This window comes from Crassostrea angulata, chromosome 3 (assembly GCF_025612915.1).
Source record: "Crassostrea angulata isolate pt1a10 chromosome 3, ASM2561291v2, whole genome shotgun sequence".
NCBI classification, from domain to species: domain Eukaryota; kingdom Metazoa; phylum Mollusca; class Bivalvia; order Ostreida; family Ostreidae; genus Magallana; species Magallana angulata.
This window is the reverse complement of record NC_069113.1, coordinates 53,693,367-53,706,885: the sequence shown is the minus strand read 5'-3', so window position 1 is coordinate 53,706,885 and position 13,519 is coordinate 53,693,367. Positions and strand designations below refer to the sequence as shown.

At 34.6% G+C, this 13,519-nt stretch overlaps 1 protein-coding gene across 1 annotated transcript in view; it reads left to right on the top strand.

The window, feature by feature from the left end:
* Window positions 1–12,412, top strand: part of LOC128178909 (alanine--tRNA ligase, cytoplasmic-like) — a 15,776-nt gene extending 3,364 nt beyond the window's left edge. Inside the window, exons 5-22 of the mRNA XM_052846330.1 lie at window positions 248–392; window positions 556–704; window positions 2,190–2,295; window positions 2,392–2,430; window positions 2,849–2,960; window positions 3,486–3,625; window positions 3,896–3,986; window positions 4,433–4,602; window positions 4,944–5,060; window positions 5,269–5,406; window positions 5,871–6,014; window positions 6,445–6,521; window positions 6,621–6,729; window positions 8,523–8,633; window positions 9,839–9,958; window positions 10,973–11,044; window positions 11,622–11,717; window positions 11,964–12,412. Of these exons, the coding sequence (XP_052702290.1) occupies window positions 248–392; window positions 556–704; window positions 2,190–2,295; window positions 2,392–2,430; window positions 2,849–2,960; window positions 3,486–3,625; window positions 3,896–3,986; window positions 4,433–4,602; window positions 4,944–5,060; window positions 5,269–5,406; window positions 5,871–6,014; window positions 6,445–6,521; window positions 6,621–6,729; window positions 8,523–8,633; window positions 9,839–9,958; window positions 10,973–11,044; window positions 11,622–11,717; window positions 11,964–12,161 (2,134 nt within the window). The 3' untranslated portion in view covers window positions 12,162–12,412. The remainder of the gene's footprint in view (window positions 1–247; window positions 393–555; window positions 705–2,189; window positions 2,296–2,391; window positions 2,431–2,848; window positions 2,961–3,485; window positions 3,626–3,895; window positions 3,987–4,432; window positions 4,603–4,943; window positions 5,061–5,268; window positions 5,407–5,870; window positions 6,015–6,444; window positions 6,522–6,620; window positions 6,730–8,522; window positions 8,634–9,838; window positions 9,959–10,972; window positions 11,045–11,621; window positions 11,718–11,963) is intronic.
* The last annotated feature ends 1,107 nt before the right edge of the window (window positions 12,413–13,519 follow it).

Sequence of the window (13,519 nt, the reverse complement as noted above, 5' to 3'; positions counted from 1 at the left end):
ATACATAAAAAAGTACATATTTTATTTTTTGCAAATCAAATCAAGTGTTTTATTCTTCTTCTATAAAGAAGAAGAAATTAGTAAATTTTAGTAAATGATTACCAGTACATGTAAATCGCCAAGTATACAACAGAGAGTAAATTCAGATTCCTGTGAGAAGATGGAAAAACATATATATAGACAGTGCATTTCTTTTATAATTTTTTCATGACACTCCAGTAACTGATGAAAGATTATGTTTCTACAGACAACTGGACCAGTCTTTGGTGCCCCTCCTCCAGAGACACGTGGACACAGGCCTGGGTCTGGAGAGACTGACCGCCACCTTACAGAACTCAACCTCTAACTATGACACTGACCTCTTCACGCCCATATTTGATGCCATTCATAAAGTAGGAGTGAACTCAATAATTTCAGAACATACCTGACAACTTCTTCCATTTATTTTTTAGATGTAAAAACTTTTTTGTTAGGACTGTGAAACCCTTGCTTGCTGACTTCTTTCATGTACCCATTTATTTATGGGACAACATTACCTTTAACTTTCTTTGGTAGGACTGTGGAACTCCGCGTTACCAGGGTCGTGTTGGCTCGGATGACCTTGGGGGTCGGGACATGGCCTACCGAGTGGTGGCTGACCACATCCGAATGTTGTGTGTGTGTCTGTCTGAGGGAATACTGCCAGATCGAGTGGACCAGCACGGGTAAGACAATGGAACAAAATCAGTTTTTTTTAATTTTTAATACTTCAGGTTTTTCAATCATCTGTGATACATATAAGGTTGTTTTGGTATTGAGTATCTTAAGCTCATTGTAAGTTATATGGTTGAGTCCTGGCTCAGGATCATGAATCATTTTTAGACTTAACGAGGCCGAGTACAGAACGAGTACGCACGCTTTCGCGCAGCGTTTCATTTGTATTGTGACGTCATCTTTTTGCTTAGTTGACGCCATGGCGTGATAGTTTCAACTGTAGATATTCAGCGAAAATTGTTGAAAATATCTCGTTTGATGCGTAAAAATAATGTTATATTGTGGAATAAACATAAATGTCTCGAAGTATAAGCTATTGGTTGAAAACGTGAAGAGGGTTCAGCAAGCCTAGCCCTCTGTCACGTTTTCTTAACCCGCCTAAATATAGCTTAATTCATACATTTCAAGACAGTAACCATGTATTTTATATTAATGACCCTTAATATGTGAAGTTATATATTTTTTTATTACTTAAATATGTCTGAATGTTTTAATAATACTATATAGACCACCTTTTTCGCCTTTGTCATATAAAAAATAGCCATTATCTGACGAATCTGGGAAATTGGGCATACAAAAATCAACTTTGATAAGACCCCTGGAACAAACCAGGAGGTAAAAGGTTTTTTTTATTTGACCATTTGATGCCCTTTAGCAATAACTTTAATATGTAGAACAGAAAAAGAAATCCCTAGGGCAGAAGTTTTGAAAAAATGTAAAAAATTAGCAAAATTGATACATTTCAAGCAAAATCCCATAGGGTCCTATGTTAAAGATTAACAAACTTTGAGATGACCCCCTAAACAAACGGTGTGGTAAATGTCTTATTTTTTAATCTTAAAATAATAATTATATCGGTAGAAATTCATGTAAAAAGTTTCATCCACAAATCTAGGGCAGAACAAATTAGACCCGGCCTCGTTAAGCCTAAATTTCAATCATACATAAAACTTAATTATATCATAGAATTACGCTTGAAATTTGTCACTATCAAGGTAATATGGAGACACATTGATAGTATTTGCTTTTTCCAATGTTGAATAATTACAAGACAACAATACAGTGTACAAATTTTGACTTTTAAAGTGTAATACTGCTTCATGATCTTTAGGCCTGGTCATCAGACGATGAAGCAGACTTAAGTCAGAATTTGTATGTAGTATTCAAAGTTTTATGATAACATGCATACAAATTCAATTGAAATTTAGGATTATTTCTTTCATCTTGTTAACATATACAAATTTTAAGAGTTAATCTATGATTACCAAGTAATAGCATTTGACAGATGAGGGAAATTTTGACCAAATTCAAGAGTTTTATGATCCTAGACCCAGAACAAAGTATTAAACAATGTGACAACAAGTGATTATACTTGATAAATTGATAATCTGACGACCAGTTCCAGTAATTGATATTTTGAACCATTTGACCTCCAGACACAAGGTGAGGTTGGTGCTGTACCGCTGTCTCCAGTCAGCCAAGGTTCTGGGTGTGAACCCCGGCTACATCTCCAGCCTAGTGGACATTATAGTGGACAGCCTGGTTAGTGTATGAATTCAAGCATCTCAGTGATAAATCTCAATTTCTCTGTATCTAATTTTGTTTAGAATACCTGGAATGTTTTTGTCATTTTTGCAGGGAGGTACATATCCAGAGCTACACCAGAGTTGTAAAATGGTTAGTTTATTGTTTTCTTTTAACGTGTGTTTGAAACTGAGAGAAAAAGAGTCCAGACAGACAATTTTTCCTTCTATGAAACATCTCATAGGCTAAGTGAAAAACACAGAAATTCAATAACTGTATAGACACATGCAAGACAAGCTAGATAGGGCAGACATAGAAACAGAGAGAATGGAGAGAAAGAGAGAATGGAGAGAGAGAATGGAGAGAGAGAGAATGGAGAGAAAGAAAGAATGGAGAGAAAGAGAATGGAAAGAAAGAGGAAATGGAGAGAAAGAGAGAATGGAGAGAAAGAGAGAATGGAGAGAAAGAGAGAAAGAGAATAGATAGAAAGAGAGACAGGATAGTGATGGAGAAAGAGAATAATTGAGAGAGAATTGGTAGATAGAGATTTAGCTTTGTATTTTGTGACCAGATAAAGGATGTCATCAATTCATCGGAGGACCATTACTACCACACACTGGAACAAGGCACCAACACTTTCAAAAAGTTCCTCAGAAAAAGAAAGAAGACTGGCCCCATATCTGGTAAATATGAACCTGTACAAACACAGTGTCTCTATAGTGTCACCATCCAAGTGAAGATAATAGTTCTGATTATTTTTTTGTCCATATGTTTCATTATCCATTCTAGTCTACTCTTTTCATTAATATGCAACAAATAACATGCATTTAGCCATAATGGTGAGGTCATATGTAATGATTTAAATAGGGTATCTTTTTTTACTAGTTATTGTAATGAAACTCAACTATTGCAGTGTAAATGGAAAAAGCATTAATACAGCTCTTAGAATGTATGCATTGCATTGGGTACTATTGCAGAATTTCCATCTGACGTCACAGATTTTCATTGCCATGTTGTACAAAATAGTCATTGATATTTAAGACTTATTTAACTAGTCGTCATAAGAAATCCTTTGCTGAAACAGTAAGGATTCTGTGGTCAATAATTCAAATAATTAAAATCCTTCACATTTGTGATGCCTTGTTTTCTTAAAATTGAACCCTAGACATATGGCTTGACTAGGGTACAACTGTGTGTGGCTTTTCCAGAGTTAGAATCCGGTGATTTGTTGTCGGGACATTATGGCTATCCTGTTCCCATGGAGATTTTAACAAGTCTGGCACAGCAACATAAACTGTCCATACAGATTCCACAAAGAGGCTCAGAGAAACAGACTGACAAACAGAAGGCAAGTACTGCTTGTAGAATACAGCTGATACATACACCTGTTCATGCACCAGGGTTTTATGTGGAAAAATAAATCTCTTCACATACTTACTATCATGGTATTATTTACCATAGTTATGGCAACAAGAACCAACATTTATCTCAATGAATGCCTGACAATAAAATGCATCTACCTATGTAAAAAAAAATTAATACTCGATTCAAATGTATTTCTTAAACAGCATATTTCCTTTCTATTGTACCCAAGTGTAAAGTTGTAAACTACTTGTAGGAACAAGTTTATGATCTGAGTCACCTGCAGAGTCTACCACATACTGATGACCATTACAAGTACCTGTATAAAAGGACGGGGTCAGACTATGGTAAGGACAATCTAAAGGACAGGTACAGTAAAACACAGTTATATCTAACATGCTTATAATGAATCAAATGACAAGCAAGGTTACAGCAAAGTGACTTTCATTCCCTGTGACTTTATAAGATGTTGTTAACTTGACGGGTATAATGATTTATGCTTATACATGTAGCGAAGCAAAATTGCCCATCATTGACACTTCATTATAGGCCTGTTTCACTGTGTGTTGTATAATATTTTGAGCATACATAAAACTGTAACATGCTCTCTATCAAAGACAAACACATGTTATAAATTTATTTTATTAATGTGCAAAATATATTTTGTATTAAATGTATCGATACATGTTGGTTTCGTCCAACTACTGGTAGGTTTTTTATGGTATGTCTTTATGTTGAATTAAATTTTGCTTTAGATGAAGAGATGCAGACATTTTATATTTTTTTCTGGTAGAGTTTCCAGACTTGCCAGATACCAGTGTAGTGGGAATTCTCTCTAGACAGTGCGGGGAATCCGAGGAGTCCCTCCAGTCCGGACAGGAAGCCAGCCTCTTCCTGGATAAGACCTGCTTCTATGCAGAGTGTGGGGGACAGATAGGGGACACGGGAATTCTCCAAAACGAGGTTGGTTCTGTAAACAGATTTATTTCTGATTGACAAAAAACTAAAAATGTACCACAGATTGATAATGTATGCCATTGTAAGATTTTTAAAAATCTAGACCTGTTTCATTTCAAGTCATTCAAGTATAAACTTTATCTCTTCTAGACTTTTTTGATTCTGAGATGATTACTGTGGTATTATTATCGTACATGTATATACATAGAATATAATCACAGTATGCAGTGCATATAGTGCACATATACATGTGATTTGGGTTTCATGACACACCTGTATATACATGTTCACTGTTGATCAGCCTGATACCTTGCCATGCTTTGACATCATTTCTCTCTGTGTTTCAGACGTCAGTCTTTGTTGTGACTGATACACAGAGAGTAGGAGAACTCATTCAGCATGTTGGTTATGTAGAGAAAGGGGAGATAAGAAAAGGTGATAAACTCACAGCCAGAATTAATCAGGTAAATCATTCACCTAGTATACACTGGACTTGATGTACATCATACTGTGGAAGAATCAAAAGATTAATTGTGGTCAGTTTTCATGTAATATCAATTTTCAGTTTCCCCAGAAGGTATCTTCATGGATTTACCTGCATGATAAATGAATAAGTACCAACTGTGTTTTATAGTTGGTTGAGGGTGAAAATTTCTTATCTTGATGTTGTAGGATAGGAGACTTGGTAACATGAGAGCCCATACAGCCACTCACCTTCTGAACTGGTCCCTGAGAAAGCTGACCAGTGATGCTAGACAAAATGGCTCCCAGGTCGGGGAGGATCGACTGTATTTTGAAGTGTTCACGGCAGTAAGTGTACAATCAGATCAAAGAATCAGGGCTGTGCTTTACAAAAGAACTTATGACTTACAACCAAATTAATGAATGCTTATTAATCACAAACTAATCAACATTTGAATTTAAATGGCTGTAAAATATAATTTTAGAAATCAAAATGAGAGTAAATTTAATTTAATGTTTTGTATAAATTTTGTTCGTTAAAGTTTATTCTTCAAGACTGAAAATATTTACGACTTTGTATGCAGCAGTAAATGTCGAATCAAAATTTTAAATTAGGCACTGTTTATAACAGCATATCTAATTAGGACCATTACAGCAACATGTATAAGTGTCCAGTGAGAACAGGGGGGTCCAAACAACATCAAACACACTTCATGTTTCCTCTTTCCCTTACAGCTGTCCACTTTTACTTGTGAGAGATATGCACTCTGTCTGTAATTTGCTTGTGATTACAATTATTTGTTTTTTTTCAGAGAGCGATGGACACGGTGGCTGATGTGAATCAGCTACAGGACGGAGTGCGGGGGCTGATTGGTCGCGGACTTCCTGTCTCCAGTCATAGTCTCCCCCTCAGTGAGGCCCAGTCATTGGACCATGTTGTCTATCTACTCAACGAGGTCAGTGACCCCTGGTGAATCAAAAAGTCCTGTCATAAAGCCCCACATGTTATGTATTAAATAGCCCCTGGTTCAGACCCCTCCCAATTTTAAAAAAAAAATTTTTTTTTTGGGAGGGGGGGGGGAGTTGGAGTTGTGTGATATTCTATAGAAATATTATTCTAAGAAAGATACATGATATGTGTGATAATAATCTGTTGAAAGGCCTATTAGCTATCTATTTTTATGTAAACAAGGCCAGGATTTATTAAGACATTAAAAATAACCCTGTGTACATGAATTCAAGATACATGTAGCTTTTGTCTTTATTATGGAGTATAATGTGACTATTCTGTGGCTTGATAATGGAGTGTAATGTGACTATTCTGTGGCTTGTTTATGGAGTGTAATGTGACTATTCTGTGACGTGACTTGATTGGTTGTTTTGTAGGTGTACCCTCACACTGTCAATGTGGTATCCATAGAAACAGAGGAGGAATCTAAGTCTGTGGAGCTGTGTGGTGGAACGTAAGAGCCCCGTGTGTGAATATCAAGTTCTTGTCCTCATGTATCCTAAATATTGTATTACACAGTAATGGTGAAATAAATGTTCATTTTAACTTCTAGGCATGTATTAAACACCCAGGACATCGGTGATTTCTGCATCGAGAAATTTAAAGGAGTGGGACAAGGAAGGAAGTGTTTCTACTGCTTCACAGGACAGCTAGCCACTCAAGTAAGTCAATAAAACTTCACAGCTAGGCAGCTAGCCACTAAAGTAAGTCAATAAAACTTCACAGGGCAGCTAGCCACTCAAGTAAGGCTATAAAACTTCACAGGGCAGCTAGCCACTCAAGTAAGGCTATAAAACTTCACAGGGCAGCTAGCCACTCAAGTAAGGCTATAAAACTTCACAAGGCAGCTAGCCACTAAAGTAAGGCTATAGAAGTTCACAGGGCAGCTAGCCACTCAATTAAGGCTATAAAACTTCACAGGGCAGCTAGCCACTCAAGTAAGGCTATAAAACTTCACAGGGCAGCTAGCCACTCAAGTAAGGCTATAAAACTTCACAAGGCAGCTAACCACTCAAGTAAGGCTTTAAAACTTCACAGGGCAGCTAGCCACTCAATTAAGGCTATAGAAGTTCACAGGGCAGCTAGCCACTCAAGTAAGGCTACAGAAGTTCACAGGGCAGCTAGCCACTCAAGTAAGACTATAGAAGTTCACAGGGCAGCTAGCCACTCAAGTAAGACTATAGAAGTTCACAGGGCAGCTAGCGGGGGAGCTAGCCACTCAAGGCTATAGAAGTTCACAGGGCAGCTAGCCACTCAAGTAAGGCTATAAAACTTCACAGGGCAGCTAGCCACTCAAGTAAGGCTTTAAAACTTCACAGGGCAGCTAGCCACTCAAGTAAGGCTATAGAAGTTCACAGGGCAGCTAGCGGGGGAGCTAGCCTTTTAAGGCTATAGAAGTTCACAGGACAGCTAGTCACTCTAATAAGGCTATAAAGCTTCACAGGTAAAGGGGTTGGGGGTGGGATGCAACTCACCACTCGAGTAAGCTTATAGAGAGATCACCACTCAGGTAAAGCTATAAAGCACACAGGTGGAAGGAGGGGTGTGGCAGCTCAATGCTATAGTGATAATCTCACCTCTCAAGTAAGGCTATAGTGATAACCTTACCTCTCAAGGAAGGTAATAGTTATAATCTCACCTCTTGAGTTAGATTATGGTGATAATCTCACCTCTCAAGTTTAGTTTTAGTGGAACTCACCTCTCAACTTTAGTTGTAGTGAAAATCTCACCTCTAAAGTGTAGTTATAACTGAAATCTCAACACCCAATTAAGGATGCTGGTTTTTTTTACATGGGAGCTTGCCATTGAATTAAGGCTATATAATTACATTTTTCAGTGTCTTTTTCTGTGATAACTTTATGAAGCAATTTTATATTATAATTGTATGTTCCAATACATTAAATCAATGACTATTTTAATATTTATTTGTACAATTGCTAAAAATTATATTAATATAAGTAATAAGGAATAATTCTTTGTATATTATGAGGTAATCAAACGTGGTCGTACATGATCGAATCTATCATAAAAGCCCTCCAGGCTTTATCGGATTATTTTTATCACCTCATAATACTTAAAGAATGATTCCTCGATCGATATCATTCCTTAAATAGCGTAATTCTTTTAGAGATATGTGTACTTAAATACAATCTAGTGTAAGTAAATGTGATGAAAGACAAAAGATGACAATCTAATTATGTCAAATAACGTCGCAATGATGTACAAATGTACATGTATGTAATTATTTTCATGTTACACTTTCTAAAACATGTATCTGTTCAATGCAACACAAACATCAGATAGCTCAGCTTTTTACAGAAAAATGTGTTTAAATGTTGAAGCTGCAAATAAAAATCTTTGAACTTGTTATACAGTTCTTCTTTGTTTTAATGACTAGTGAACTGTGTATAATTCTGAAAGATTTTTTTTGGCAATTATTTATCTCTCTCAAAAGGCACAACATAATGGGAATACACTTCAGAAAATGATGAGTAATTTAGAAATTGCTGTGAAGACGGAGAGGGGACACCAGAAGTGGGAGGACATGATTAAGTCAATTAACACGGTAACCATGATTAAAGTCAGCAATAATAATGCGAGGTAGTCAGAGAAACATTACAAGATTGCAAACAAAATTTAAGGATGACATGACAGAGTTAAAGTGATATTATTACATAATAGCTAACTTGATAAACAGAATACATGTTGTTAAAATAAGAACAGAACAGATACCAAAATAAACATTAAACATATGTTTTAAAATGTTACTTTCATGTAATTTAGTTGAATCCGATTGCTCAAGAAACATTTGATAAGAAATTGAATGATATTACAGATGGACAGTTTACGCAACTAGAAAAAATCTGATTTAAAACAGAATAGTAAACCTGATAGTACATACGGTACTTCTTTATAATAATTAATTATAATCTAATTCTCGTTGTAACGCGGCATTTGATTGGATAGAAAAATTTAGTTAATTTGGATAACCTGGTTTGCACATCACATGACACGTCACAATGCACCAACGTCAAAAACGTACTATTCCGCTTGACGTTACATTTGAATTTTTAACAGATTAATATCATTTTTAAAAGTAAACGCTATCAATTTGTACAGTAAGTTACAGAAAATTTAATTATAAGGAATAAACTCAATGTCTACCCAAGTTATGCTCGTATAACCTGGTTTTGAGTAATTTACATTTTTTTATAATCCGCTTTGCGGATTATAAATCGTAAACTGTCCCAACCCAGGTTATACTCGTATAACTTGGGTAGACATTGAGTTCATTTCTTAAATATTTACATAATACAAAGTTTTAACATATTTTTATATCCTCTCTGATCCAGGGGGCCCCTGGCAACCCAGGTGAAGATATATTTTGAGGGTCTCAGCGGAGATATTACCTTCCTCTAAACTGTTGTATTTCTTTCTGAATAAAAATTTGGAAAAAGGAAAAGTGATGAAGCATTGTTGAATATCACAGCTAGGAAATTTAACATGATAAAGCATTGGACATTCATACCGGATATGAATGTAAGATCATAAACCCTACCTAGAGAACATGCATAAATTAAGAGGGGTAATAGAAAAGTAAACATAACAGTAATACGGTACATGATTAACAAGGGTTACAGTAGTAAAATTTACAAAAATATTAAAAATTGGAGAACAGTAAATATCATAATGAATAAGGGTGATCTTTACAGAATACATATACCGGTATTAAATATGACAAAAATAATAACCTTTGATATGTGTTTACAGATGATGTTCAGTGCCGTGTTACCCAAGCTGGAAAGAGATGATGTGGAAAATCGATTGAATCAAATTGAACATGTGGCTATGACAAAGCTCAATGCATTAAACACTCAAGAACTGCAAAAGGTGAACAACTGATCACCACTGAAAAATATTACTGTAGATAGAGGTTCAATATTCACTTCTGTTTTCTCAACTCAAATTATGTGAAGGTCAAAAATAGTTTTGGGTGTTAGGTACAATATTATATATACTTGTATTACTATTTTCATTATCTTGCTACTTTAAAATATTTGAATACATGTATGGGCATGTGTTTTTTTTTCTTTTTACTAAACTCAATAACTGTAGATTCCTTATTTTAATTACTCTTAAATTAGTACTTAAATGTAATTCCAAATTCCCGCCATCAAGTATCAATTAATTTTGATTTTAAAAATTGCAAACGCCAAATTTTTAGAATGGTTTCATATACATGTACATGTAGTTCATAAAAGTTAGAAAAATAATTATTGCAAGATTTTAAAATTCATGATGGATCATGCTTATCATGATTTTTGTGGATAATTAGGAATCGACAGAAGTCATGATGAACATACATGTACTTTATTTACCTGGTTTCTAAAATTAAATGCACTGAACTATTTTATACATACATATGATCTCTTCATCATTTAATTAAACAACCAAGGACAAGAGAAAATGTGTGCCCTCCATGTTCAAAGTCATAGTTACACATACATTATGAAGATAAACTTGTAAATACTGTAGACACTTTATTTTAAGCATTCCAAGTACTTAATTCCGCATCTCAACCGTTTTGCATCAAAAGGCAAGAATATAAAATCGCAAACACCAAATTGTTATCATTATACTTTGATTGAGTTTTCATCCGTCCATGAAATAAAAGCAAGAAATTAAAGTCTGCAAAATGTCTTTCTTGCAATTTTGCATGGAAATTAATTCCTTGCATTTAATTTTGTATATCTATAGTAATACATGTACTGCAAATAGGCATATACAGAACAGTTTTAAAATCGCTGTTATTATTGCAAGCATAAAACAGAGATACACCAACATTTGGCTTGTTTTACATTTGGCTGAAGCATTTTCTCTGATGATTTCTGTTGTATTTTTCAGGAAATAATGATAAGTATACGAAAAATTCGAAGCTGGCTTCAGTTGACCATAGACTATGGAAATACGAATGTGGTAGGTAAAAAAAGCTACTACTTAACTTACACATTATGTATGTATGAATGTATGTATATACATGTATGCATGTATGGATAATTGAATCAGATAATGATCATCCCTTACATTTGCAAAAACTCATCCTAAAAATGTCAAATCCAGCCTGACTTAATAGTCTTTTACTGCCAAACACCATGCAGTGAATATCAGGGTAATAGCCATTTTCTGCAACATATGATGGTTATAATCATTATGAAGTTCTTTTGGTTTTCCTTTGGAATTGGTTTTAACTGAGTTTAGAGACAAATAACTAAAGACAGAACATGTTTTATGGGCCTAGAGTTTTTGAAACGTCTAATTTTAAGAAGTATAATGTATGATGTATATTTTTACTCAATCTCATGACAAAAATTTTACTCCAAATGTGCCACATATACCGGTACCTTAAGTTTAATCATTTACACTTTTTGAGAAAATCTTACGATGTGCTGTTTCTGTGATAAATAAACTTGTCGATATGTACGTGTAGTTCTGTAGTACATGTATGATGAATGTGAACCATCTAACATAATGTTGATTTTTAATATATTTGTAGATTAAAAAGGCTTTACTCACAACCTCTATAGACAGACCAGTGGTTGTCATGAAATCTGACAGCAAGACGACACATTTTGGGGTGGCTTTTCCTAAGGTGAGTCCAAATATTTATGTCTGCTCTCATATCGAATTTAAAGACTCAGGTGGCATACACATTCAATTCTTCTTTACTTTCAAAACTATATGTGCTTGCTGGATGTATTAAAAACAACTATACTGATGTATATTCATTTGATAAAGATGTGCTGAGCCTTGCAAAAAGACCGCCTTTTTTCCTTGTGAATACTGTAATATCATTTGCTATGAGATTTTTCTGATAACAATGAAAATCTATTCCCAGAATTGTGATGCTAAATTAAAAGAAGAAATTTTGAAAGTGTTCAGAGACCATGATGTCAAACTGAGGCAGCAGAAGAAGACGATCAAGATTGAGTTCTGGTGTGTGAATGTCCACGACCTTGTTAAAAGCGAGGAGATCCAGTGGGCCTTGTCGGTCCTATATTACAGATCACTGAGGGAAGACTCTAAGACCAGATAACAAACAGGACACTGAGGGAAGACATGGATACAAGATAACCACCTTGTCTAGAAATACGTTCGGATTGATCAATTGAACTGTGATATTTCATGATTTACCAGTAAACCCGATGAATGTTTGCCAGTATCAAGGACATTGTTTGCCTTTCTAGGTGAAATAATCTACCAGTCATATAAGTTGTAAAATTCCAAGATGTTTTTTTTATAATTTGTGTACTTGCATGCATAAAAATATATGTACCGGTACATGCATATGTACTTGTGTTGCAGGGTATTTTATTCATATATATGTATTAGGTATTGTAAGTACAGGAGTAGGAAAGGTGTCCCAGAAGAAATATGAGCGTTTTGTCAAGCAAAACTTAAACCACCATTATAAAATGGATTGCTAACTCTCAGTAACGTGACAAATGTCATTACACTTCACAGAAATCTATCAGTTTTTGTTTACAAGTGTCTGCTGCAGGAAATTTAAACAAGTAGTTCTATTTGTTCAAAGAACATCCGAAAAATACCCTTAAATATACAACTACACATATTTTTTTAAAATAGTGTTCATGCAATTAAGTATTTCAGACGAGCTGGCTATTCTGTAAACACTATTTCTTTTAAATCCTTGTATGATGAAAGCTTCTGCAAAGAAATAAATGCATGATTGCAAAACATTGGCCAAGAAAATGTTATTGTCAATAGTTATATTGTTAGAGGAAACCCTTTGATGTTCAATACTATTGGTAAATTACATGTAAAACTAGCTTTATATCCTTCTCTCAAAAGGTTACCTGTTGACCGCTTTCTTATAAACTTATTAATGCCCACATTTTGCATGTAACTAGTCAGAATAATCTCGATTCTGACTACTGATACATGATTTTTTTAATAATCACATACAGTATACTGAGTAACCTATTTTGTAGGTCGAGTAATGACCTGAACTAAAAATGTTGCTCTTTAAGAATGTAGCATTACATTTTGCAATCGTCTGTAGTGATATTGTACATTACGAAAGCATTTTCATGATGCATTACTTTTATCATATATGTAAAATAGTAAGCATCCAACAGCAAATCTATTTTGACATAATTTTGTGCAAGTTTAAAACATCAAATCTAAAATTTAGCCTGTGTATTATTATACACCTGTATAAATTTCCATCCCCTTATAAACAAAAGCACACCTTGGCATTCCGAGTAAACATGCATTGACAAGCTTTTTTTTATCACAATTTTTAGCCAAATATTGTAAATTTTGAATTTTAAAACAATTTTATTTTAAATATTTACATGTTGTATTGCGCCCTGTATTCATTCATATTCATACATCCCAACTAAGGGTTTAAGGGTCAAACTAAGGGTCCAA